At 43.7% G+C, this 26,680-nt stretch overlaps 1 protein-coding gene across 5 annotated transcripts in view; it reads right to left on the bottom strand.

Annotated features, from left to right (window-relative positions):
• Positions 1–26,680, bottom strand: part of CDC42BPA (CDC42 binding protein kinase alpha) — a 360,647-nt gene that overhangs the window by 82,858 nt on the left and 251,109 nt on the right. For all 5 annotated transcript variants that reach the window (XM_073628296.1, XM_073628295.1, XM_073628298.1 and 2 more), the window contains 4 exons: positions 23,338–23,471; positions 16,070–16,312; positions 14,052–14,162; positions 3,572–3,816 (listed from right to left, as the gene is read on the bottom strand). In XM_073628296.1, coding sequence (XP_073484397.1) covers positions 3,572–3,816; positions 14,052–14,162; positions 16,070–16,312; positions 23,338–23,471 — 733 coding nt within the window. The remainder of the gene's footprint in view (positions 1–3,571; positions 3,817–14,051; positions 14,163–16,069; positions 16,313–23,337; positions 23,472–26,680) is intronic.

The raw sequence follows: 26,680 nt of genomic DNA, 5'->3' as shown, positions 1-26,680 counted from the left end.
TGCCTGCAGAAATTCACCTAGGGGGTGGCCTTGTACATCTTAATACCCTTCCACTAAAAATTCAAAAGGGTCCTAGAAAACTGTCAGCTGAATATTAGTTGCAGCCAATCAGTTGCAGTCATTGTTAAGGTGGTCTGACAACTGCTGGCACTGGCTGTCAGAATACAATAGCCCAGTAGTCCAACTGCGCTGTATAGTATATGGTCAGCTTAAAGCAGAGTTCCACCCAAAAATGGAACTTCCACTTATCCAGTTCCTCCCCCCTCCGGTGTCACATTTGGCTCCTTTCAGGGGGGAGCAGATACCTGTCTAATACAAAAGATCGCCACAGAATCCACGGCGATCTACGCCACGTCTGGCCCCTCCTCCTCCCCCCCCCCGCTGTCTTATGGGAGACACAGGTCCCAGAAGACAGCAAGGACCAGTCAGAACGCACAGCGCAACTCGCGTATGCGCAGTAGGGAACCGGGCTGTGAAGCCGCAAGGCTTCACCTCCTGATTACCTTGCTGAAGATGCCGGCGCCTGCACCCAGAGCCGAGGGACGGGTTGGCTTCAGGTGAGGACATCGCGGGCACCCTGGACAGGTAAGTGCCCATATTTTAAAAGTCAGCAGCTGCAGTATTTGTAGCTGCTGACTTTTAATTTTTTTTTTTTTTTGGCAGAACTCCGCTTTAAAGTGGTTCTAAAGTCTAAAGGTTTGTTACCTTAACCACAGCCCCGGAAGATTTTACCCCCCTAATGACCAGGCCATTTTTTGCAATATGGCACTGCGTCGCTTTAACTGACAATTGCGTGGGCATGCGACGCTGTACCCAAACAAAATTTTTTCCCACAAATAGAGCTTTCTTTTTATCACCTCTGCAGTTTTTAAAGACCGACAATTTTGAAAAAAAAACAAAACAATATTTTACTTTCTGCTATATTATCCCCAAAAAAAATGTAAAAAAAAAATTATTCATCAGTTTAGGCCAATATGTATTCTGCTCCATATTGTTGGTAAAAAATTATTATTATACCTGCAAACAACATACACATAAAGTTATTAAGTAGAGCTGTAATAGTCACTTATTGTTTATTTTCTCAAGGGCTATGAGCTGAGCAGGCGTGCCGGGTACAAAAATTTATGGGTGTATTGTAAATGTGCATGCTATACTTTACAATTAGATTGTTGGGTACTTAGATGGTAGTCTATATTCATATTTCTTGTCTTGATTTATTGTATATTAAGGCTTATGAATGTGTGACAATTTTAATAAGTTGTTATAGATAAAAAGTATAAAAAAAGAAAAAAAAAGAAAAAAGATTTCTGTGGGGGACAGAGTCAAAAAAGTGTGAATAGCAAAACGTGAGGTTTTTTTTTTTTTAATTTTAATATCTACAAGAGACCATTTTTTAAATGAATAGGGTCGACAGCTTAGGGCAGGGGTAGGCAACCTTTTGAGCACAGTGTGCAGAAAAATGTTTTCAAAGAAATTGAGCGTGCCGATTTTATAACAAAAAAAATGTCAACTCCACAACTCTCAGTCAGGAAAAGGATTTTTTATAAAGTAAATGTTGTAAACTACTTTGGTAGTGAGAAATTACCATCCTGCACTCTCACGCCTCAGATCAGCCCCAATTCCTGCAACTCCACACCTCAGATCACTGTTCCCCCCTGCAAATCTGGTTCACCACTGTACACCCCTGCTCATCTGCCCCACCACTGTACTACCCTGCACATCTGCCCCACCACTGTACCACACTGCTCTTTGCCCCACCAATGTACCCCCTTTCTCAACTGCCCCACGGCTGTACCTTCTGCACTTCTATTCCACCTCTGTTCCCACTGTTCTTCTGCCCCACCACTGTAACCCCCTGCTTATGTGTTCCACCGATGTACCTCCTTTCTCCTCTGCACATCTGCCCCACCTCTGTACCCCCTGCTCCTCTGCCCCACCGCTGTAACTCCCTGCTCATCTGTCCCATCAATGTACCTCCTTTCTCCTCTGCCCCAACACTGAACCCCCCCCTGCTCATCTTTCCCACCACTGTAACCCCCTGCTTTTCTATCCTACCTCTGAACCCCCTTTCTCATCCCTCCCACCACTGTACCTCCTGCACATCTGCCCCACCACTGTACTTCCTTGCTCTTCTGTCTCACCACTGTAACCCCCCTGCTCATCTGCCCCATCAATGTACCCCTTTTCTCATCTGTCCCACCACTGTACCTCCCTGCACACCTGCTCCACCGCCGTATCGCCATGCTCTTTTGTCTCACTACTATATCACCTTCTCATCTGTCCTAACACTGACCCCTTCTGCTGCACCACTGTAAGCCACTTTCTCATCCGCCCCACCAATGTACCCCCCTGCACTTCTGCCCCACCTCTGTTCCCTCTGCTCTCCTGCCCCACCACTGTAACCCCCTGCTCATCTGCTCCACCAATACACCTCTTTTCACATCTGCCCCACTGCTCTACCCCCCTGCTTTTCTGCCCTAACACTGAATCCCCCTGCTCATCTGGCCCATCACTGTACACCCCTGCTCTTCTGTCCCACTGCTGAACCCCCATCTTATCTCTTCCGCCACTGTACCTCCCTGCATATCTGCCCCACCGCTGTACCCTCCCGCTCTTTTGCTCCACCTCTGAACCCCTCCTGCTTATTTCCCCCACCACTGTACCCCACTGCTCCTCTGCTCCACCGCTGTACCCTTTTCTTATCTATGATATGCGTGATATGAAGAGTGGTGAAAGGAAGCAGAGATGAGACACATTTACCTGTCCTGGCACACTCATCCTGCTGATCCACCTCTCGCATCCAGCCCACGTGCTTGTACGTGATGTATGTGATGTCACATACAAGCATCTGGAATGGATGCACAATGAGCTCAGGTCAGGGGCATTTTCTGAAAGCAGTGGGCCTGTGTGCAGGATCATAAGTTGGGCCCCCGCAGCTGAGAAAAAGTGGTTGGGTGTTATTTTCATTCCGCTGAATACTGGCTGTGGCTTAAAGGGACACAGAGTGCAGGGGTTCAGTAGTAGGTGACGTGAAGGTTCAGGAATAATTTCAACAAAGTTCCCAGAAGCTCAACAGTAATTCCACAAACTGTCACCTGATTGTGGTTTTCTCAATCACAGTGAAATCCCTTCTTTCTGAGGTTGGTAGTGGCAACCAAGCGAGTCATCTTCCTCCAGATGGTGGACAGGGCTATCAGGACTGTGATTGGCTTTAGCAGTGGCCAAAACAGTCCTCCTCCTCCTGGAAACAGGGACCGTCCCCCCTATCAGAATTGCACTCAATCTTATTCCCATCACAAAAGTTGATGATCGCAGCTACAGCAAAGTTAGAGAGCCAAACAATGTTTCCCATCTTTTACAATGTGTGGGGGCACAGTGCCTCCCCCTCAGTGCAGGTGTGGTGTGGGGAATTCTGGAATTGGAATGCATTAGTGTCTCACCAACACTTCCTGCTATGCTGATGGGGAGGGAGTCGAGTGCCAGCAAAAGAGGCTTTGCATGCCGCTTGCAGTACCAGACTACCCCTGAATTAAGAACTACTATAAGTTCCACACAAAACTATCCCTTGTACCTTTCCCTCCGTATTTTATCCAGCTTGTCTTTTAGGATCATAGTCTCCTTCTTCAGGGTCAGCTGTTGGCTCTCCGCTTCCCGCAGCTCCTTCTTCAGACTCTTGACCTCGGCAGTGTGCAGAGCCTCATGCTTGGACAGCTCTTCCTCATAGAACACACTCTTCTTCTCCAGGTCTGTCCTCAGCTTGTTGATTTCTTGCTGCTGTTCTGAGTTTCCAAATCCTGGAGTGCGGCCTGTCTGTTTCTGGAGGAAGGAACAAAAAATAAACAGACTGAAATTTTTGCATGTTAAGTTGTGGATCAGCTTTTGGCACTGCAAAATCTGGCAGCAAAACCAATTGTTGTTTGCTGCAGAGGTTCCTTGGGTAGGATAATCTGTATCACTGCAATGCATACACATTTTTCTGTGTTTTGTCTCTTTAAATATCCTGCAAGCTAAGAAAAATACTTGTTGATCCTGCCAGAAATCTAGTGAGCTGTGAATTTCCTGTGCACTGTGCGACACTGAAATCCCAAGCAATGATGTTAGCACCACCCAGTTCATCCTTGCAGACTACAGACTCCCCTCTATGTTCTAAAAATAAGTGTATGTGTGTGTGGTTGGGGGGGGGGCTGTTTTGTAGCCGTAACACTTCCTGATCTAGTGTGACCATAGTCCTCCTCCATAGATACAGCAAGTAATAGAAGGAGGGCTTTTTTTTCAGCGAGAATGCAGGGAAACGCAATTCCGGCAGCTCCAGTACCAGTACTGAATGTATGTAGTGGCAGGGGGTAGTGGGGTGTGCTGAAGGGTCCAATAATGCCAGCTGCTGGGGGATCTATTGATGCTGGGGCCCCTCAAGCAACCATGGACCCACTAGCAACTAAGACCACCCCCCACCCCCATCTTATGTTGCTAGTGCATCAATTGTTGCTGGGAGGGATCTAGTGTTGAGGGAGGAGTCTATTGTTGCTGGCTGCTGGAGGGTCTATTAATACTGGCTGCTGGAGGATCTATTGTTGAGGGAGGGGTCTATTGTTGCTGGAGGTCAATTGTTGCTGGGACCGATTTAGGGTCTATTAATTCTGGCTGCTGGGAGATCTATTGTTGCTGGTGGGGTCTATTGTTCCCGGGGTGAGTCTGTTGTTGCAAGGTGGTATTTTGCTGCAAGCGGTCTATTGTTGCTGGGGGGATCCATTATTATTTGGGGTGTCTATTATTGCTGGGGGGGATCTGTTTTTGCTTTGGGGGGCTATTGTTGATGGCTGTGTGAGATCCATTTTTACTGCTTATTATAATTATCAAATTCCATACATATTACTAAGCACCACAAAATGGTTCTGTTTTCTCTAAAAGAGGTGGTACTGGGAGGTGGGTAGGGGTGAAAACAAGGGACGGTGCTCGCAAGGGGTTTTTGCACATATTCTCTGAGGAAAAAAAAGCCCTGAATAGATGTCACCTGAGAGTAGGAAGTGTGATACCGGCAGTATCTACCAGGTGAAAATATAGGGGGAAAAGCATAAAAAAAAAAAAAAAAAGAAAAACTAAAATTCAGCCACCACCTTTTGGATAGAGTAAGGAAAGGTTAAAACACCCTTACATATTATATACTGTACATATTATGTGTTATGCTGCATATCTGTCTGTTTCCATCATCTGGAGGAGTCTGCTTCATTGTATGGGGATATTCTACAACAACCTATAGATCCGTATCAGGGAAAGTGACAGCGGACGCCTCTGCCAAAACCAGACTCTCTGCTGAGGGGCTGATCGATGACAGATGCTCTTACAATTCTATGAATTATTTTCACAAACTATCCCACGCTGTGTCTTAGCATGAGCCATCCGTGAACTCAGCATAACAACAGTCAGCCTGACATCATTTGTGTATTTATGCACCATTCCTAGAAGATCTGGTCAGACTCTATAGTCTTCCCTCCATTCAATCTTTGTATTCCAGCACTGAAATATGTTTAAAGTTGAATTCCAACCTTCTTTTCAGTCTTGCACAGTTGTACAGGCTCCTCTCCTGTACTGAAATTGCTTACGCTGATTTCACTTCACACTGAGTTTCTCACAATGCACATGAAAAGCTGCAGCATGTCAGATAGAATCTCATTTCCTGGATGGAGGACATTCAGCAACATCTAGCTCTTTCCTCCCCTGACTGTCCTGAACCCCCCCCCACACACACACACACACACACACTTCATTTATTGGATTTGAAGTGGTTGTAAAGGCAAATGTTTTTTTTTACCTTTTCATGTCAGCTTCCCCCAGCCCCCCCAAAATAGTTACCTGGCCCCGATCTCGATCCATCGATTTTCCCAGTCTGCAACAACGCTACTCTTCTATCCCCACATCTCACAGGAGGCTTGGCAGCAGCAGGAGCCCTTGGCTCCTGCTGAGGTCAATCAAATCCTATGTACAAAGTGCTTTAACAAAGAGCAACACCTGTATTATTACCAAAGCAGGCATAAAAGCAAGTATATAGGGTGAGGCAGGGGGAAATACAGAGAAGACATTGCTGGAACTGGCAGCAGAGGAGATGGAGTTGGTTATTTGTTGAGTACATTTTATTGCCAGTGAAAGCAACCTGCATGCTTATGCATTTTATGCATATCTATCTCTCCACTCCCCACACATCACCAACTTACTAACAGACATATCAGCCTGGATGTCACATCACTTCCTCAAACTCAACCTATCCAAAACCAAGCTCATGATATTTCCTCCACCACATGCCACTTCCCCTGATTTCTCTGTCAAAATCAATGGCTCTACTATAAACCCGTCCCCCCCATGCCAAGGTCCTAGATGTAATCCTGGACTCCGAAAGAACCTTTTGGCCCCACATTCAATCGCTATCCAAAATTTGCCGCCTCAACCTCCGCAACATCTCCAAGATACGCCCCTTCCTAACTGATGTCAACACAAAGCTTCTTATCCACTCCCTGATCATCTCTCGCCTCGACTACTGCAACTTCCTCCTTATTGGCTTACCTCTAAATAGGCTATTCCCACTTCAGTCCACTGCTGCCAGGCTCATTTACCTTAAAAACCGCTCGGCATCTGCCACACCCCTCTGCCAATCCCTTCATTGGCTGCCACTCAACCAACAAATTAAATTCAAGATACTAACAACAACTTACAAAGCCATACATAACTTGGCCCCCAGCTACATCACTAACCTGATCTCAAAATAGCAACCACATTGTTCTCTTCGCTCCTTCCAAGACCTCCTGCTCTCTAGCTCCCTTGTCACCTCATCCCATGCACACCTCCAGGACTTCTCTAGAGCCTCTCCCATCCTCTGGAATGCTCTACCCCAATCTGTCTGACTTTCTTCTACTTTGTCCCCTTTCAGACCATCCCTGAAACCATCTATTCAAAGAAGCTTATCTGGCCACAACCTAACAACTGTACATTTATTTTCTCCATCAGCACATCCCCCACAGTTTTTACCTCTTGTAACCCTTGACCTTCCCTCTTAGATTGTAAGAGCAGGGCCCTCTGACTCCTACTGTAATAAAGTGTAATGTATTTGTTACTGTCTACCCTCAAGTTGTAAAGCGCTGCGTAAACTATTGGCACAATATAAATCATGTATATAATAATAATCTTAGAGAGCTTATGACCTCCTATGACTTAGACCCCTTTCACACTGGGGCGCTTTGCAGGCGCTACAGCGCTAAAAACAGCGCCTGCAAAGCGCCCTGAAAGAGCCGCTCCTGTCTCTTCAGTGTTAAAGCCCGGCCTTTCACATTGGAGCGGTGCGCTGGCAGAACTGTAAAAAAATTCCTGCTAGCAGCATCTTTGGAGCGGTAAAGGAGCGGTGTGTATACTGCTCCTCCACCGCTCCTGCCCATTGAAATCAATGGGGCAGCGCAGCTATACCACTGGCTTAGCGCTGCTGCAGAAGCGCTTTGCAGTGGTCTTAACCCTTTCTCGGTCGCAAGCGGGGGGGTAAAAGCGTCCCGCTAGCGTCCGAATACCTCCGCAAATACGACGGTAAAGCGCCGCTAAGAATAGCGTGCTTTACCGCCGACGCCGCCCCAGTGTGAAAGGGGCCTTAGAGGTCTGAGAGTCTGGTAAGCAAAGTGTGCACCTGGTGGCATGGGGAAGAGTAGTTAAGCTGTATGACACTCACAGGATCTTTTGGTACTAAACACATCTATGTTGGACATTTTTACTTTTGCATTAATGCACTTGATTTATGAATCCATTTCTTCTTGATACATTGTATGCATGTTTATATCTATTGCACTTATTCACAGGTGTTGTTCACTCTTACAGGGATAGCACAACATTTTTTATATTCTAGTTGAGTTCAATATGTGGACAGTTTGCATGCACCTAATCTCATTTTAGTTTACTTCATTTTAGCACTAAGCGGGGAGTCTTTTTGTGCTTTTTAAGCACATGGGGTGGCTGTTTCTACCATTTCTTAAGCACACAGGTGGGTGGGGATACCCAAAACAGTCACCCTATGAACTTGCATATTTGCTGACTTTAGAAATAAACCTTACAGGTTGTATATATACTGGGGAAAATAATTATTCGATTCCCCTGCAGATTTTGTATGTTTGCCCATTTACAAAGAAATGAAGGGTCTATAATTTTTATCATAGGTGTATGTTAAATGATAGAGACAGAATATCAACCAAAAATCCAGAAAAAAAACCACGATACAAATGTTATAAATTGAGTTGCAGTTCAGTGAGTAAAATAAATATTTAATCCCCAACCAAAACATGACTTAGCACTTGGTGGAGAAAACCTTGTTGGCAAGTACAGAGGTAAGGCGTTTCTTGTAGTTGGTTACCAGGCTTGCACACATCTCAGGTGGGATTTTGGTCCACTCTTCTTTACAGATCTTTTAAGTCCTTAAGGTTTCTTGGCTGTTGCTTGGCAACTGGAAGTTTCAGCTCTCTCCATACATTTTTGATAGGATTAAAGTCTGGCTAGGCCACTCCATGACCTTAATGTGCTTCTTCTTGAGCCACTCCTTTGTTGCCTTGGTGGTATGTTTTGGGTCATTATCATGCTGGAAGACCCATCCACCCATCTTCAGTATTCTGGCTGAGGGAAGAAGGTACTTATCTAATATTTTACAATACATGGCTCCATCTATTGGCCCCTCAATGTTGCAAAGTCGGCCTGTACCTTTAGGGTCCTTTCAAACTGGGGCGGTTTGCAGGCGCTATTGCGCTAATAATAGCGCCTGCAAACTGACCCGAAAGTGCCGCTGCTTTCATTCCAGTGTGAAAGCCCCGAGGGCTTTCACACTGGAGCGATGCGCTGGCAGGACGGTAAAAAAAGTCCTGCTAGCAGCATCTTCGGAGCGGTGAAGGAGCGGAGTGTATACTGCTCCTTCACCGCTCCTGCCCATTGAAATCAATGGGACGGCACGGCTATACCGCCGGCAAAGCGCCTCAGCAGAGGCACTTTGCGGTGGTTTTTAACCATTTCTCGGCCGCTATCGGGGGGTAAAACCGCCCCGCTAGCGGCCGCATACCGACTGCAAAGCACCGCTTACAATAGCGGCGCTTTACCGCCGACGCCAACGCCCGCCCCAGTGTGAAGGGGCTCTTAGCAGAGAAACAGACCCAAAGCATAATGTTTTCACCTCTGTGCTTGACGGTAGGGATAGTGATCCTATGGTAAAAAGGATAGACCCTTCATTTTTTTGTAAGTGGGCAAACTTACCAAATCTGCAGGGGATCAAATAATTTTCCCCAGTGTATAAACACACACGGGTGGCGATAAAAAGAAAAAGAAGATACCATTTGTATGTCTCAGTTTCATTGAATTTCTCAACAAATCTTTTCTTGCATCAGGCGCCACTGGCATACATTACGTGTAGCTTACACTAATATTCAGGAATTCCAGAATATGCTGATACAAGCCTTTAGATGAAATCCTATAATTTGAGATTTGTACATGTTGAACAAATAAAACGACAGTCTGTCTAAACCTTTCTGGGACTGACAAAGAAAAGGTCATTTCTATGCCTTTCATGTTCAGAATGTGTTAAAGTGTTATTAAAGGCAACATTTTTTAAAAATAAAATAACAAACAAACATGTTATACTCACCTGCACTAAGCAATAGTATTGCACAAAGCAGCCCTGAACCTCAGCTTCTGGGGGTCCCCCCTCCCACCAGTGATCTTCGCTCCTCCTCATCTGTGTTTGCCCCCATAGCAAACGTTTCCTATGGGGGCAAATGTGCAGGCTCACTCCCAAGCTGGGCTCTGTGTGTCCATAAACAGACACAGTGCAGCTCGGCCCCAATCCCCCTGCTCCCCATTCACAGGATTTAAATGACAGCAGCAGGAGCCAATGGCTCCCTCTGCTGCCTCTGTGCTTGTGAGGAGAGAGGGTAGCGCTGCTGCAGACAGGCCGAGGCACCGCGCTGGATCAGGTAGGTATTTAGGGGGGGCAACTGTAAAAGAGCACACAGATGGATACATACGCCTAGTGCATTACAAAAGGTATACTGAATAAAACAAAACATACAGCCTAATGGATACTCACAAAAATAAATGTATGACACAATCTCAATCCATTTTGGGAATATTGTAACCAAACACATTGTAACACTGCACTGGCAAGCTGATGTGTCTTGGGGACGCACCCTCTTCTTCAGAGCTACACTGTGTGCACAATTATTAGGCGAGACGGTCAGCTACAGGATAAAAGTGGTCTCTGTGGCGGATTCACCGCAAGATCACTTTTATCGGCCTGTGGGTGAGGGCCCCCCCCATCCCGCCGTGCTCCGGTGCCCTCCGTCACTTATCAGAGCCGTCGGCAGCGGCGGAGGCGATCGCGTTCTGTCTCCTGTTAGCTATGGAGACGAGTGAGGGGAAGATGGCCCCCACCCGTCTCCATAACAATGCAGGGAGGAAGCAACGTCAAAATGTCACTTCCGCCCACAGCTCTTAAAGGGCCATTTTTTAAAAAATTTTTTTTTTAAAGTACAATTATTTATTTATTTATTTTTATTGCATTTTAGTGTAAATATGAGATCTGAGGTCTTTTTGACCCCAGATCTCATATTTAAGAGGTCCTGTCATGCTTTTTTTCTATTACAAGGGATGTTTACATTCCTCTTAATAGGAATAAAAGTGACAAGTTTTAAAATTTTAAACGTGCCCTGTCCCGACGAGCTCGCGTGCAGAAGCGAACGCATATGTGAGTAGCACACGCATATGAAAACTGTGTTCAAACCACACATGTGAGGTATTGCTGCGATCGGTAGAGCGAGAGCAATAATTTTAGCCCTAGACCTCCTCTGTAACTCAAAACATGCAACCTGTAGAATTTTTTAAACGTCAGCTATGGAGATTTTTAAGGGTAAGAGTTCCACGAGCGGGTGCAATTTTGAAGTGTGACATGTTGGATATCAATTTACTCGGTGTAACATTATCTTTCACAATATAAAAAAAAAATTGGGCTAACTTTACTGTTGTCTTATTTTTTAATTCAAAAAAATGTATTTTTTCCAAAAAATGTGCGCTTGTAAGACCGCTGGGCAAATACGGTGTGACAGAAAGTATTGCAACGACCGCCATTTTATTCTCTAGGGTGTTAAAAAAAAAAAAAGTATAATGTTTGGGGGTTCTAAGTATTTTTCTAGCAAAAAAAAAAACAGTTTTTAACGTGTAAACAACAAATCTCAGAAAGAGGCTCGGTCATTAAGTGGTTAAGCATATCATGTGATGTGTAATTATGTAATGAAGGAGGCAGTGGCCTAAGGAGATCAACACCCTATATCAAAGTGTGCATAATTATTAGGCCCCTTTCACAAGGGCGATCTGATCAGGTCCGCCTGTCAGTTTTTCAGGCGGACCTGATCGGACCCTCCAGTCTCTTCTATGGAGCGGCGGATGTCAGCAGACACATGACACTTGCCGCCATCCGATCCTGTCTGCCAAAAACAGATGGATGGGGTACCTATTTCCCCATTCGTCTGGTAGATCGGAACGGATGGCATCGGATGGAAATGGACAGGCCCACAGACGAGAGCAGGCTGTGTCTGTGTCAGCTCTGCATAGAGAAGCGGACACGGACTTGTCATCTGCCTGCTCAGCATACGCCCCCCCCGAGCAAGTGGATCCTGCTTCATGGAGGCGCCTGTGTGAAAGGGGCCTTAGGCAGCTTCTTTTCCTCAAAATGGGCCAAAGAAATTCAACTGACTCTGAAAAGTCAAAACATTTAAAAAGTCTTTCAGAGGAATGCAGCAGTCTGATTTTACAAAGGTTTCATGGATTAATGAGATGAGATTGTCTCTTGATGGGCCAGATGGATCTCCACTTCGATTCAGATGCCAGATGGGCTGGTATTAATAAAGATAAGCTAGTTGGATCTTTTCGGGTTTAAGATGGACCCAAAATCAACTCCCAAACCTACTACCAGTTTTTAGAAGACACCCTCTTCAAGCAGTGGGAAATGGGAAAAACATATATGGAACCCCCCTTAATTTCACACAAATTAACCATTGAAATATTTACACAACATAAATAAAAAAACACATAATGGTCCCACTAATATAAAGCAACTTGCTAGGGACACCACTGGGGAACATTAGAGAGAGGATATCATAACATGGGTCTTCTATCAGAAACAAACTCCTTGAACTTCCCGTACCCAAACATTTTTGGGAGGTAGGACAGAAGTACATTGATCTTGAATGTATGGCAAACTGAGATGAAGAGGTGATCACATTACTGCTTTGAAAAGGAAAGACATTTACTGGATTCATTAATTTTGTTTGATATCTGTTTCATAAAATGTTATATTATTACAGATCTTTCTCTGGATTAAAAGATACCGGATTAAGGCTCCCATTTACACTAGTCAGATGGGACTTTAATGTAGTTCAGTTTAATGTACCGGAATAGACAGCGAGCAGGCAAGTAGGGGCCTTTTATAGCAGAAGAGACATCATATGTCTCTTCTGCAATAAAAATCTGCCTGCTTGCTGTTTATTACAACGGAACTTCAGTTCTCAACCCTACTGAACACCTTTGAGAATTAGACATGTGCAGAATGAAAAAAATAGTTTTTTTCGTTTCAATTCGTTATTTACATAAATTAGTTTAGTTAAATTGGTTTCATTCATTTTCGGCATTCATTTTGTTTATTCGTTTTTGAATCGATTCAAAAAATTTTCGAATCGAATTTGAATTTTTTTTTTTTAGATTAGTTTTTAAATTTGAATAGTTTTCCAATTTCCAAAAAGAATAAAATAGAATAATATAAAGGAATAGAATAGAAAAATTATATTCTATTCTTTTATTTTCTATTCTATTATATTCTCTTTGGAAATTGGAAAACTATTCGAATTCTAATTTCGTCCAAATTTTTTTTTTCGTTATTTCGGATTTGTTTAAATTCGGTACTATTCATCCGAATTTTAATTCGTAACGAAACAAACAGCACATGTCTAATTGGAATGCAGATTGCAAGTCAATTCTTTCTCATCCAGCATCAGTACTTGAGCTCACCAATGCTCTTGTTGCTGAATTGGCACAATTTCTCCCAGAAATACTCCAAAATCTTGTAAAAAGCCTTCCCAGAAGAATGGAGATGTTATAGCCACAGAGAGGGGATTCCATATTAATGCCCCATAATTTTTGAATGAGATTGTCCAACAAGCTTTTACAGGTGTGATCGTCAGGTGCCCTTGTCAGCTAGACATCTCTCATATGCTTACTAAGAACACTGTTAGTCCTGCTGGCCACAGCATATATGTAAGTTCATATATAACCATCATCATATTTCTGAGTGTTAAGTCTGGCCCCTCCTTTGTCAGTGCCCTGAGGAGTCTAGTGTTCTAGAACTGAACAGTACTTGCAGGGATAATTACCTTCCCCCTCCAACAAGCGCACCAACGTCTTCAAGGGCCCCAACGTAGCTGGCAAAAGACTAACCTTAAAGACTGTACATAATTCATCTGCCTTAGAGCACAGTTTTAGGCATATTAGTTCTCGGTTTCAAGAAGACCTAGGCTTAGTTCCCTCACCTCAAGTATCCATAGGCAACATAGCTCTGATCTATATTGATACCAGTTTGTTGTTGCATTTAATGAGGAGAGCTACAGTTTATGCTGGTTTGGTTTGAGCCTAAAGTAACACTCTACCCATATCACTTGACGCTTTATTATAACACATGCTGCAAAGAAATTCCGTTATACTCTGTCTGTTGGAACATTACTTGACAATATGCTTTGTTACCTTACCACAAGGTCTTATTTCAGGGTGACCCCAAGGTATCAACAAAATTGACTACACTTTACCTATTGATGCGTATACCCGAGGTGTCACTGGTGTGGAAGGCTTTGCCAAAGTCAAGGTAAGAACAGACGACTCGACATATCTAGTGGCTGCCACAGGGGAAGCACTACAGCATAAATATTTTTTTTTAACAGTACAGGTTAATTTTAAAGTAGAGCTCAGGATAAGGGATTTATGCAAAAGTATTGTTCCAGACTTACTTTGAGACCTTCCAGCTCATTCTCCAGTTGTTTGGCATATTGCTCGCTCCGTTCACGCAGTTTTCTGTCCTTGGAGGCTTCAGCTACTGCAGCTTCAGCCTGGGCCTCGATCTGGAAGGGAGAACATAAGTTTAGTTCTATTGAGAGGCACGGATAGGACATAGGAAGATGAGAAGAGCCAGTCCATGAAAAATATAAGACCTGTGAAATAAAAGGACAAGTTAAAAATAAAAATTAAGGCCTGGCGGCTGAAACACGTTGGCTTTTTATATGACTGTATTACATGAACTTTAATAGAGAGAATTTGATTATAGCTATTACATTAGAGCGCCAGCTTTCTCTATATAATGTTACAACTAAACTTCCCTTTCGTCTTGCACAGTTGTACAGGCTTCTCTCCTGCACTGAAATTTCTTACTCTGATTTCACTGCATACTGTGAGCTTCTTATAACGTGCATTAGAAGCTAAAACAAGTAAGACAGAGCCTGCCCAGCATTATCTACCACTTTTCGCCCCAGCTTTACAGTACCTAACCCACCACTTTCATTTATTGGACTTCTTTCAATTATAGAGGCTCAGCATCACATGTAGACATAGGTGGTCTGCATGCAAATACAGTTTGCCTAGGTTCACCAACTCTTCCAGACTGACCTCCACTCATCAAGGCATTTTGATATTTGCATAACTCCCCTCAAGAGCCAACCCACTGCTTACATCAGGGCTGAGGGTGAGAGGAGTATGAAGGCAAGGTGTTGTAATGTTTTCAGGAAGCTATGTACAGCACCCTGCTGGCTCCTCCCACCAGCCATGATCTATCTGCAAGGAAAAGGGAAGCAAAGAGACCCAGTGATGACATTATTGGATATAAAAAAGGTATGTAATGAAAATGTTTTATTTAAAAAATGTAATTAGCATGTTGATGAGGAGGGAAAGCAGGAACCAGGGAAGGCGAAAATATAAACAAATTAAACTTCACCTTTAAACTATAACTAAAGGCATTTTTTTTTCTTTTTGCTTCAGTGGGAAACACAGAAGAGTGATGGCAGAAAAGTAGTCCACTGATGATATTTTTAACATATTTTTCTGAGTATAAACTACTTTTACTGGAAGTCTGTTCCAAACAGATAGGGAACGAATAAGTTACAACCCCTACTGCCAACAGTCTCCCCATCTGGGAGATTTCCCTTAACTTCCTGTAATGGTGACCATAGTCATTGAACAAAAACCAGGGTGGAAATCCGAATTCGAATATTGTAGTAGTAGTAGTAGTTGTAATAGAATTGTAGTAGTAGTAGTAGTAGTAGTAGTAGCACAACTGTGAGATAGTTGTCACCCATAACAGGAAATGCCTGAACAAGGACCTTCATGGTAGGCTCACCATTATTTTATTTTTTTTAAATAAAAGCTGCAGATTTTGTCTTCAACTGAAACAGCTTTTGAAATTACATTAACGTTAAAGTGAATCTTCACTGCATCTGAGCAGCACAAAAAAATAACAAAAAAACCCACTATTTAATTCAAAGCAAACTCCCCCATCCAGCCATGTCTCCATGCTTTATTTTGTTGAGAAATCAGTCTGAAAAACACGCCCTAGCATTTATGACCGTGGCCATCTTGAGTAAGGGCAAATGATTCATGTAGCCTTTACCTCATGGAATCCACCTGCCCTTAGCTCAAGCATTTATGCAGGAGAATGTGCTTAGCTGAGAAAAGCCCTCCTCTCCTCCCCTCCTAAAGACTTCAGGGTTACTTAAAAAGTAACCCAGTTGTTGACCCTCTCCTGGGATGCATGGCATAATTTGCCTAGACAAGAAACCAGGAAGTAACTGAAAAAAAAAGTTAAAAAAAGGTAAAAAGGTATACTTTCCTATTTACTAAGCTAGCAGTATGAGAATTAAAAAAAAAATCGATGTTGATTTGGAGAGTGAAGTTCCACTTTAAAGCTTATTTGAAACTTCTATTTGAAACCTGTTGTACCATGTCCTAGCTCCCAGCACACATCTTTCAATACACTAACCTCCTTCTTGCTCCGTTCCGTCCTCCGCAGTTCTTGCCGCAATGCCTCCACCTTTTGCGCCACACTCTCCATTTCCTCTTCCTTATCGCGGAGCTGGCGGACAAACTTCTGCTTCTGAGACCGCAGTTCTGTCAACCTCTCACTCAGCTCCTTCATCTCCTGTAGAGTCTGCTTCTGCTGACTCTGGGTTTCCTTCATCTCTTTGGTTTGGGACTTCAGCTTCTCGCTGGACTCTGTGAGCTCCTAAATAAAATGAAAACGGTAAAATGTCAAGACAGTAAGATCAAGGTACGTGCATAAGAGGAGCTAAATCTCCAGTTATTAGGATCCAGGAAGAGAGGGATGAAGGGAGAAAAAAAGGGAGAGAGAAAGAAGGAAAGAAAGAAACAGGGATGAAGGGACAGCAGGCCCAGATCCCACACCACAATAGAAATATGTGTATTCCAGAAAGTTTAACAATCAGCAGATAAAGATACTCCAAACACCTGGTGTTGGCACTTCAATCATCACGGCACCATGGTTGTTATGGTGTCAGGATGATTGAAGCGCATTATTTCTTATATTACATAGTAATATAAAATGAAATAGTTCAACTCACCATAATGCAGAATCAGTGGGAGCCCTGAGTGTGTCACTTGCCACGTCGCCTGCCACCAGATGCAACTTGGCTCACTTGTCACCACAGATGCAGCGCGCGCTTGTCACCACAGATACAGCTTGTCACCACAGATACAGCTTGTCACCACAGATGCAGCGCGCACTTGTCACCACAGATGCAGCTTGTCACCACAGATGTAGGGCTCACTTGATACCACAGATGTAGCGCTCACTTGTCACCACAGATGTAGCGCTCACTTGTCACCACAGATACAGCGCTCACTAGTCACCACAGATACAGCGCTCACTAGTCAACACAGATACAGCGCTCACTTGACACCACAGATGTAGCACTCACTTGACACCACAGATACAGCTTGTCACTTGTCACCACAGATTCACCGCTTACTAGTCAAAACAGATGCAGCGCGCACTTGTCACCACAGATGCAGCGCGCACTTGTCACCACAGATTCAGCGCGCACTTGTCACCACAGATGCAGCGCTCACTTGTCACCACAGATGCAGCGCGCACTTGTCACCACAGATGCAGCGCGCACTTGTCACCACAGATACAGCGCTCACTTGACACCACAGATATAGCGCTCACTAATCAATGCAGATGTAGCGCTCACTTGTCACCACAGATACAGCTTGTCACCACAGATGCACCGCTTACTAGTCAAAACAGATAAAGCGCGCACTTGTCCCCACAGAGGCAGCGCGCACTTGTCACCACAGATGCAGCGCGCACTTGTCACCACAGATACAGCTTGTCACCACCGATGCAGCTTGTCACCACAGATGCAGCGCGCACTTGTCACCACAGATACAGCTTGTCACCACAGATGTAGGGCTCACTTGTCACCACAGATACAGCACTCACTTGTCACCACAGATGTAGCGCTCACTTGACACCACAGATGTAGCGCTCACTTGACACCACAGATACAGCGCTCACTAGTCAATGCAGATGTAGCGCTCACTTGTCACCACAGATACAGCTTGTCACATGTCACCACAGATGCACCGCTTACTAGTCAAAACAGATGAAGCGTGCACTTGTCACCAAAGATGCAGCGCGCACTTGTCATCACAGATACAGCGCTCACTAGTCAACACAGATGGAGCACGCACTTGTCAACACAGATGCAGCGCGCACTTGTCACCATAGATGCAGCGCGCACTTGTCACCACAGATGCAGTGCGCACTTGTCACTACAGATACAGCTTGTCACCACAGATGCAGCGCGCACTTGTCACCACAGATACAGCTTGTCACCACAGATGTAGCGCTCACTTGTCACCACAGATGTAGCGCTCACTTGTCACCACAGATGTAGCGCTCACTTGTCACCACAGATACAGCGCTCACTAGTCACCAAAGATACAGCGCTCACTAGTAACCACAGATACAGCGCTCACTAGTCACCACAGATACAGCGCTCACTAGTCACCACAGATGTAGCGCTCACTTGACACCACAGATACATCGCTCACTAGTCAACGCAGATGTAGCGCTCACTTGTCACCACAGATACAGCTTGTCACTTGTCACCACAGATGCACCACTTACTAGTCAAAACAGATGCAGCGCTCACTTGTCACCACAGATGCAGCGCTCACTTGTCACCACAGATGTAGCGCGCGCTAGTCACCACAGATGTAACGCTCACTTGTCACCACAGATGGAGCGCACACTTGTCACCACAGATGGAGCGCGCACTTGTCACCACAGATGGAGCGCGCTTGTCACCACAGAAGCAGCGCATTTGTCACCACAGAAGCAGTGCACTTGTCACCACAGAAGCAGCGCACTTGTCACCACAGAAGCAGCGCACTTGTCACCATAGATACAGCTTGTCCCCACAGATGCAGCACACTCGGCACCACATATACAGCTTGTCACTTTGTCACCACATATGCAGCTAGTCCCTGCTGCTCTGTATTGGTTATTTGGTCTCTGCGCCATTGCCTGGGTGGCAGCTCCATTTCTATTGGCAGCCACTTTAATTGCCACTCGGGCTCTGCCTCTTGTTTCTTCCTCACAAGAGCTGGTCTGTAAATAGGCTGCGGAAACAATTTACTAGTGCCGGCCCGGACCTCTAGCGGCTTCTCTGGCGAAATATCGTAAAAACTACAATTTCCTGTGAAATTTCCCGGGACACGGCAGGACCAGGACAAGGGTCTAAATACTGGGAATGTCCTGGGAAACTGGTAACTATGGGCACCACACCAATGGTCTACCAATGGAGGTTATTTATTTAAACAAAAAATCGGTAGAACTGAAGAAAGCCATCACATTTTGGGGGGTTCAGACACTCCTCCTTCAACAAGACTTAAAAATAATTTGACCTTAATTCAAGACAATGCTGAAAAAACTGCTGTTATTAGAACCTGATCATATACTTACAGCTATTATCATAATCCTATTAGTTCAGCCAAATCCCATATCTCAGCCAAATTTGCATAATATAGAAGCCCTGACAAAGGGGGTACAGTGCATCCTGAAAGTATTCACAGAGCTTCACTTTTTCCTAATTTTGTTATGTTACAGCCTTTTTCCAAAATAGATTAAATTCATTATTTTCCTCAAAGTTCTACAAACAATACCCCATGACGACAACGTGAAAAAAGTTTGTTTAAAATGTTTGCAAATTTATAAAAAAAAAAAAAAAAAAAATGAAAAAAATCACCTGTACATAAGTGTCAGCCTTTGCCATGACACTCAAAATTGAGCTCAGATACATCCTGTTTCCACTGATCATCCTTGAGATGTTTCTACAACTTGATTGGAGTCCACCTGTGGTAAATTCTTTTGGTTGGACATGATTTGGAAAGGCACACACCTGTCTATATAAGGACTCAAAGTTAACAGTGCATGTCAGAGCACAAACCAATCCATAAGGTTCAAGGAATTGTCCGTAGACCTCCGAGATAGGATTGTATCAGGGCAAATATCTGGGGAAGGGTACAGAAAAATGTCTGCAGCATTGACAGTCCCAATGATCAAAGTGACCTTCATCATCCGTAAATAGAAGAAGTTAGGAACCACCAGGACTTTTCCTAGAGCGTGCCAATCGGCCAAACTGAGCGATCGGGGGAGAAGGGCCTTAGGGAGGTGACCAAGAACCTGATGGTCACTCTGACAAAGCTCCAGCGTTTCTCTGTGGAGAAAGGAGAACCTTCCAGAAGAACAACCATCTCCGTAGCACTCCACCAATCAGGCCTGTATGAGTTGCCAGACGGAAGCCACTTCTCAGTAAAAAGGCACATGACAGCCCACCTGGAGTTCGCCAAAAGGCACCTGAAGGACTCTCAGACCATGAGAAACAAAATTCTCTGTACTGATGAAACAAAACTTGAACTTTTGGGCCTGAATGCCAAGCATCATATCTGGAGGAAACCAAGCATCGCTCATTACCTGGCCAATGCCATCCCCTACAGTGAAGCATGGTGGTGACAGCATTATGCTGTGGGGATGTTTTTCAGCGGCAGGAACTGGGAGACTAGTCAGGATGGAGGGAAAGCTGAATGCAGCAATATACAGAGACATCCTTGATGAAAACCTGCTCCGGAGTGCTCTAGACCTCAGACTGGGGCAAAGATTCATCTTGCAATAGGTAAATGACCCTAAGCACACAGCCAAGATAAAGGAGTGGCTACGGGACAACTCTGTGAATTTCCTTGAGTAGTCCAGCCACAGCCCAGACTTAAACCCGACTGAACATCTCTGGAGAGATCTGAAAAAAGGCTGTGCACCAATGATCCCCATCCAGCCTGATGGAGCTTGAGAGGTCCTGCAAAGAAGAATGGGAGAAACTGCCCGAAAATAGGTGTGCCAAGCTTGTAGAATAATACTCAAAAAGACTTGAGGCTGTAATTGGTGCCAAAGGTGCTTCAACAAAGTATTGAGCAAAGGCTGTAAATACCGGTACTTATGTACATGTGATTTTTTTCATTTTTTTTTTTTTTTTTTAATAAATTTGCAAAGATTTCAAACAAACTTCTTTCACATTGTCATTATGGAGCATTGTTTGTAGAATTTTAAGGAAAATAATGAATTCAATCCAGTTTGGAATAAGAATGGAAATAACAATGTGGATAAAGTGAAGTGCTGTGAATACTTTCCGGATGCACTGTATGTCTGAACCATATAAATGCTGTATTAGACAGGTATCTGCTCCCCACTGAAAGGTACTAAATGTGACACTGGAGGGGGGGAGGAATCCGGACAACGGAAGTTCCATTTTTGGGTGGAACTCCGCTTTAAATTAATTTTAGTGCACACACACAATATAATACCCATTTTTGGTCAAATATAAAAGATAATGTTGCATCGAGTAAATATATACCAAATATGTCAAGCTTTGAAACTGCACATGCCTGTGAAATGGCGACAAACTAAACCTGTCCATAGGTGATGCTTTAAAAGCCTTTGCAGGCTAAAAGTTTAGAGGTAATCATGAAATATTGCCCTAGAATTATAGCTCTCCCACCTACCATTATAGTGATACCACACATGTGTTGTGCAATCACCGCTTACATATGCATGCTGGACCTACGCATGAATTTGCAATTGTAACAGGGGTTCTTTTACATTTTTCATTATTTTTATTTAGTTTTTTTTTTTTTCTACACTCTTAATTTTTTTTTGTTTAACTTTATTGCTGTCCTAAGAGGAGAAACAAACTCCCCTGATAGCTTTGGGTAGGTGACAGGTACTCTTTATGGAGACATCAGGGGTCAGATCGTGCCATTATTTGCTGTTATTACAACTGAAAGTCTCTTGAGGTATGTCTCCATTAGCCACTGGGATTTTTGCAAGGGAAAACTGCTCGAGCTCCTTCAAGTTAAATGGGTTGTGTTGATGTACTGGAACTTTAAAGTGGTTGTAAACCCTGTTACACCTTAGCCTATAATAAGGCTTACCTTTAGGTACCGTGAATATCTCCTAAACTTGCATCGTTTAGGAGATATTCACTGTATCCGCACGTGCCAACGTCATCAGCACATGCGCACTGCAGAAACGGCCCGCTCGTGCCATTTCTTCAGTAGCCGTGCCCGGCAGCGTCATCGCGCCTCAAGCCAATCACAGCGCCGGACCCTGTGACCCGGAAATAACTCCAGGAGATATGTCGCCGGTCACAGCGGTGTGCAAGGACCGCTGCAACAGCTTTGATCTAAGGTAAGGATTTCATAATGAGCTAGTGTGCGATGCATTCTAGCTCATTATGCCTTTGTCTTGCAGAGTTTTTTTTTTTTTTTTTTTTTGAGTTTGCAACCACTTTAAAGTCATGCAACAGAGTATCAATTGGATTGAGGTCAGGGCATTGACTAGCAATTTTAAGACATTTCCTTTTAAACAACTCTAGCAGCGGCGGCCCATCCATACAGGGGTGCAGGGGCACCGCCCCCCCCAAATCCATGCGCCCGGCCCCTAATTTACAGGCGCCGGACACATGGATTCCAATGGGAGGTTTTTTTTGTTTTTTTTTAGAAGCACATGATTAGAGCCGGAGGCCGGAGGCCCTGTATTTAGTGCCATTCTTCTTGCCTTCAATCCTGACCAGATATCTAGTCCCTGACAATAAAAAGCATCCTGCCACCACCATGTCATACTGTGGGGATGCCGTTTTGGAGTTAGCGTGCCTGCCAAGAGATGACCCTGTTGGCTTTATGGTATGGTAAGGGGAAAGTTATAAACAGGTGTTAGCACATTTTTTTCCCCCTCCCCTAGTGATGTAATAGGTGGAGTTAGCACCCATTTAAATGCCAGCTGTGGGTGGAGCCCAGATAGTCCAGAGTATGGAAACAGGACACCCCAGAGATACAAAGATGTAATCCTGTACTGTAGATGAGCTGAAGAGTCCTGTGCATGGTTGATGTTCCAGGAGAAGTGGTGGGGATCGTGTGAGGAAATCTGTAGTCGCCTTGTCTACCCCTGACCTTCTCTGCAGGTCCTGTAGCATGATGCATATGGACTGAGAGGCCTTGACAGTGCCTTCTAAATGTAAGTGACAGCGAAACCTGCGAATAGATGCCATCAGGGAGGATGCCCAGCTAAGCAAAGCTATAGAAGGGACATTGGGAAGAGACTGATAAACTAGCACCTTGGTCCTCCTGACTCTCAGCTGCGGGTCCTGTGATAGAATCCTGATAGAAGCCTAGGGCAGTGAACTTCGTATACATGGGGAAGCTGTCCCAACTCTGTGGTGCTCCCAAGGAGAGGTATGGAAGAGATGATGCTTTGAGATGGTTTAACTAAGGATGTTTATTTGTGCTCTGCACTGAAACAACTGCTACAGAATGTATAACCTCGCATGTGGTTTTCTGCACCAAAGATTCCAATAGTATGTCAATGTGATTTGTCACGGAAATTTATGTGAAGATGTGAAGCTGCAGTAAAGTGCTGAAAATGCATGTGTGTATGTGGACATTCCTTTATTCTTAATATTAAGGCCTCTGGCAGGGAATCTTGTCAGCGGGCCTCTGGCCGAGAGTAGGACACAATATAGCACAAACAGCTGGGTCATTATCCGATCCAGGAAAAAGCGGGGACTGTACAATTTAGCACCAGCATCTGCCCAAGCGTAGCCCCCTTACATCCATTTCAGAGAAACCATAAAGCAATGCAATCCTCTATAACAATCATAAGGAGTAGGTGGTTACCTTATTGAGCTCCTCCTTCTCCTGCTTCAGGACTTTCACTTGCTTCTCAAACACCTTAAGTTGTTTAGAAAAATCCTCCAAGTCCTGTCTTGCTCCTCCGCTCTTCTCCAGCTGCTGGTTAAGTTGTCCGGCTCCTGGAAGACAAAAATAGGACTCTTCATTATGAATGAAAAAGACACAAGGCCTTAAAGTGAACCTGTTAAGCATTTTGAAAGTCATTTTAACAATTGCCTAATTAGTCCACAATAGTAAAGAACCTTTCTCTCAAGGGAAATCCTTGACTATCCCATTGACTCATGAACTGGTGGGCCACAAACATGCAGCATCCTACTACTTGACGTGAAACCCATCCTGGCAATAAAGTTCCAATTGAGCAGAAAAAAGTGCAATGTGAACAGTGTTACCATAAATCGCACATAAAACAAGAAAATGCTAAATACTGCCATAAACTTGCATAAATTGCATATAAAACAAGAAAATGCTACTGCCAATAAATAAAACTTGCATAAATCAAGCAAAACTGAGGAATATACAAGACCAAAAGATCATATATATATATATATATATATATATATATATATATATATATGGAAAGTGCTACAATAAAATTTTAGTATCAAAAAAAGTCCATAAAAGTGACTAAAAAATCTTCATATGAATATGTGACTTAGTGTGATTGCTTGACCATGTGATACCCATCACCTCTAGTAAAAGAAAGGCTTACCGGACCGCCAGTGACCCCCCTCACTCAGGGAGGTCAAAGAGCACTAATTGGATCACAGATCCCCAGCAATGAATTCCAGATCTCCTGGGCTTCTTTGATCTCCCGGGCGTCTCTCGTCAATAACCTCTGTGTCCCGGACGGGAGAGTTGTGCCTAACAACTTTCTTCATACATTTTAGCGCTGCACTTTTTTCTACACATTTATTTTATACCTTATATCTGGGTTATAGTGTTCAGCTGCTGCATGCTGTTTTTTACCAAGCGCGGATATTACCTTCTTTTTTAATAAAATTCCAATTGGATTATTGAACAAATGGTTTCGATCGAGGAAGGATCTTCACTATTCCGGACTAATAAAGAAAGTTGTTTATTAGCTTTGCACAAAACTACTGCTCAGAACAACATTTAGCCACATTCAGCCACCCTGTATTTCAGACTCACATTCATTCTGACATGCTGCTGGCAACAGTACACTGCATCTGTGCCTCCCAGGCCCCCAAGCATGCCTGTTTTTTTAAGCTGTATGAGCCAAATCTCCCCTGTGCATAAGCCCTTAGGGGCTTCCATGCTTTACCCAATTGACTTTTCTACTCTAAGCTCTGCATATTTTCCTACATACTGTATATTTTCGATTAAAAATGAAAAGTCCTGTCTTTGAGAAGGCTCCATAAAGTGTCTCCTATTGCCTTTCTTACATCCCTCTCTCCTCAAAATCCTATCTGTGTCCCCACAGAGATATTTTTTTGCCCATTGCTCTGTTGCCCATTACCTACTAAAAAAAATGTTAATTGCAATCCATGTAGCCATTGGAGGGTCTTTTCGTCCTTCGTTTTTTTGTCTAACACAATACATGAACAGCAATAATTTTTGACATGGGGGTTCTAACTCTTCCACAGGATATTTAAAACTAAAAACTTTGGCTGAAGTTAGACTTTTAGGCGGGCTAATATAGTAAAGATTTGCTATAGGGAACATCTAGAATGAAAGTAGTTAGTGGAGTGCTGAAGCCTTATCCAGCTGGGTATTACATTTTTAACTTGTTACCTTCTTAGTCTCAGGCAGCTCTTTTAAAGTATAACTAAAGACAAACTTTTTTCCCCCGATAGAGTGGAGAGGGATTAGAACAGCTCTCATGCTTTATTGTCCTTTTTGTCCCAGTTAAAGAGATTCACTCTCTCTATTTGTTCTAGCGACCATTTCCATCCAAAGTGTAAGAAAATCCTAACATTTTAATCACAAAAAAAAGAAAATAGATACATCTTCCAATGGGGACACAAGTTCTGGTGACTACTAAGAGATTTCCCCCACATTGGAGGGATTATCTCTCAATTCTAGTTGTGACAGGAAGTGAAGATACATCTCCTCAATGGGACACAGATAGCAAAAAAACCTAACAGGGGTTATAACTTTCCTTTACTCTCTTCAAAATAAAAATAAAAACCTTGCTTCAGTTTTACTTTAAGATCTGATGGGCTTAAAAGAGGGTCCTAGGGATGACAGTGTTAAAATAAAGAGGAGAGCTCCATAGAATGCATTAAAGGGGTTGTAAAGGTAATTTTTTTATTTTTTAAAAATAACAAACATGTTATACTTACCTTCACTGTGCAGCTCGTTCTGCACAGAGTGGCCCCGAACCTGCTTTTCTGGGGTCCCTCGGCGGCTGTTTCAGCTCCTCCCCGCAAGAACTAACCACCTCAATGCGAGCTCCCTCGCATGGTGGTTAGTTGTTGCGGGCGTGCTCCCGTGATACAGCCGGCGGCTATAGCCGCTCGCTGTATCACTCGGCCCCGCCCCCCAGCGCGCCGCGTCATTGGATGTGATTGACAGCAGCGCGAGCCAATGGCTGCGCTGCTTCCAATCCATCCACTGTAGCCAATCAGTGGCCAGGCTGAGCAGCAGAATGGATGTCGGGAACGAGCAGCCGACTTTCGAGGGGTCAGGTAAGCAAAACGGGGGGGCTGGGGGCGGCGGTATTGTCAGTAGTTTTTCCACCTTAATGCATAGAATGCATTAAGGTGAAAAAATTTTTACCTTTACAACCCCTTTAAGATAAAAAAAAAAAAACCTTTTGCCTTTACAACTCCTTTAATTTAGTCTTTCGATAATTTAAGAGAAACCATACCAACAATGTGTCCTAAGTTGGGTACTTTTAAAAAAATCACAACCTCTGTTCATGGCAACCAGTTACATGTACTAAATGTATTACATTTTAGCAGCTGTTATGTGTCCCCCATTCCCCACTCTCTTTCTGTACCTCCCAAACTATTTTTTTTTTAGAAAAAAAAAAAGATTGAGCAAAAAATGTTTTAAAAATGATTTTTTTTTTTTTATTTATTTTAATCTCGCTGGGGAAAAAAAGTTTTTTGTTTTTTTTGCCTGCCCTGGAAAATTTACTAAAATGCAAGAAAACCAAAACAGTATGATCAAGATCTTAAAGTGTATCTAAAAGAAGAAAATGTAATATATTGCAGTTTACCAGTTCTTTAATGTGGTTACGGCATAAGTTTTCTTTGCTTTATTTTTACCTGGTGATCCTGGTAATAACATACACTATATTGTCAAAAGTATTGTGACGCCTGCCTTTACACACACTTGAACTTTCATGGCATCCCAGTCTTAG

Source organism: Aquarana catesbeiana, linkage group LG04 (assembly GCF_042186555.1).
Source record: "Aquarana catesbeiana isolate 2022-GZ linkage group LG04, ASM4218655v1, whole genome shotgun sequence".
Lineage (NCBI taxonomy): Eukaryota > Metazoa > Chordata > Amphibia > Anura > Ranidae > Aquarana > Aquarana catesbeiana.
This window is presented reverse-complemented; position numbering and strand designations above follow the sequence as displayed.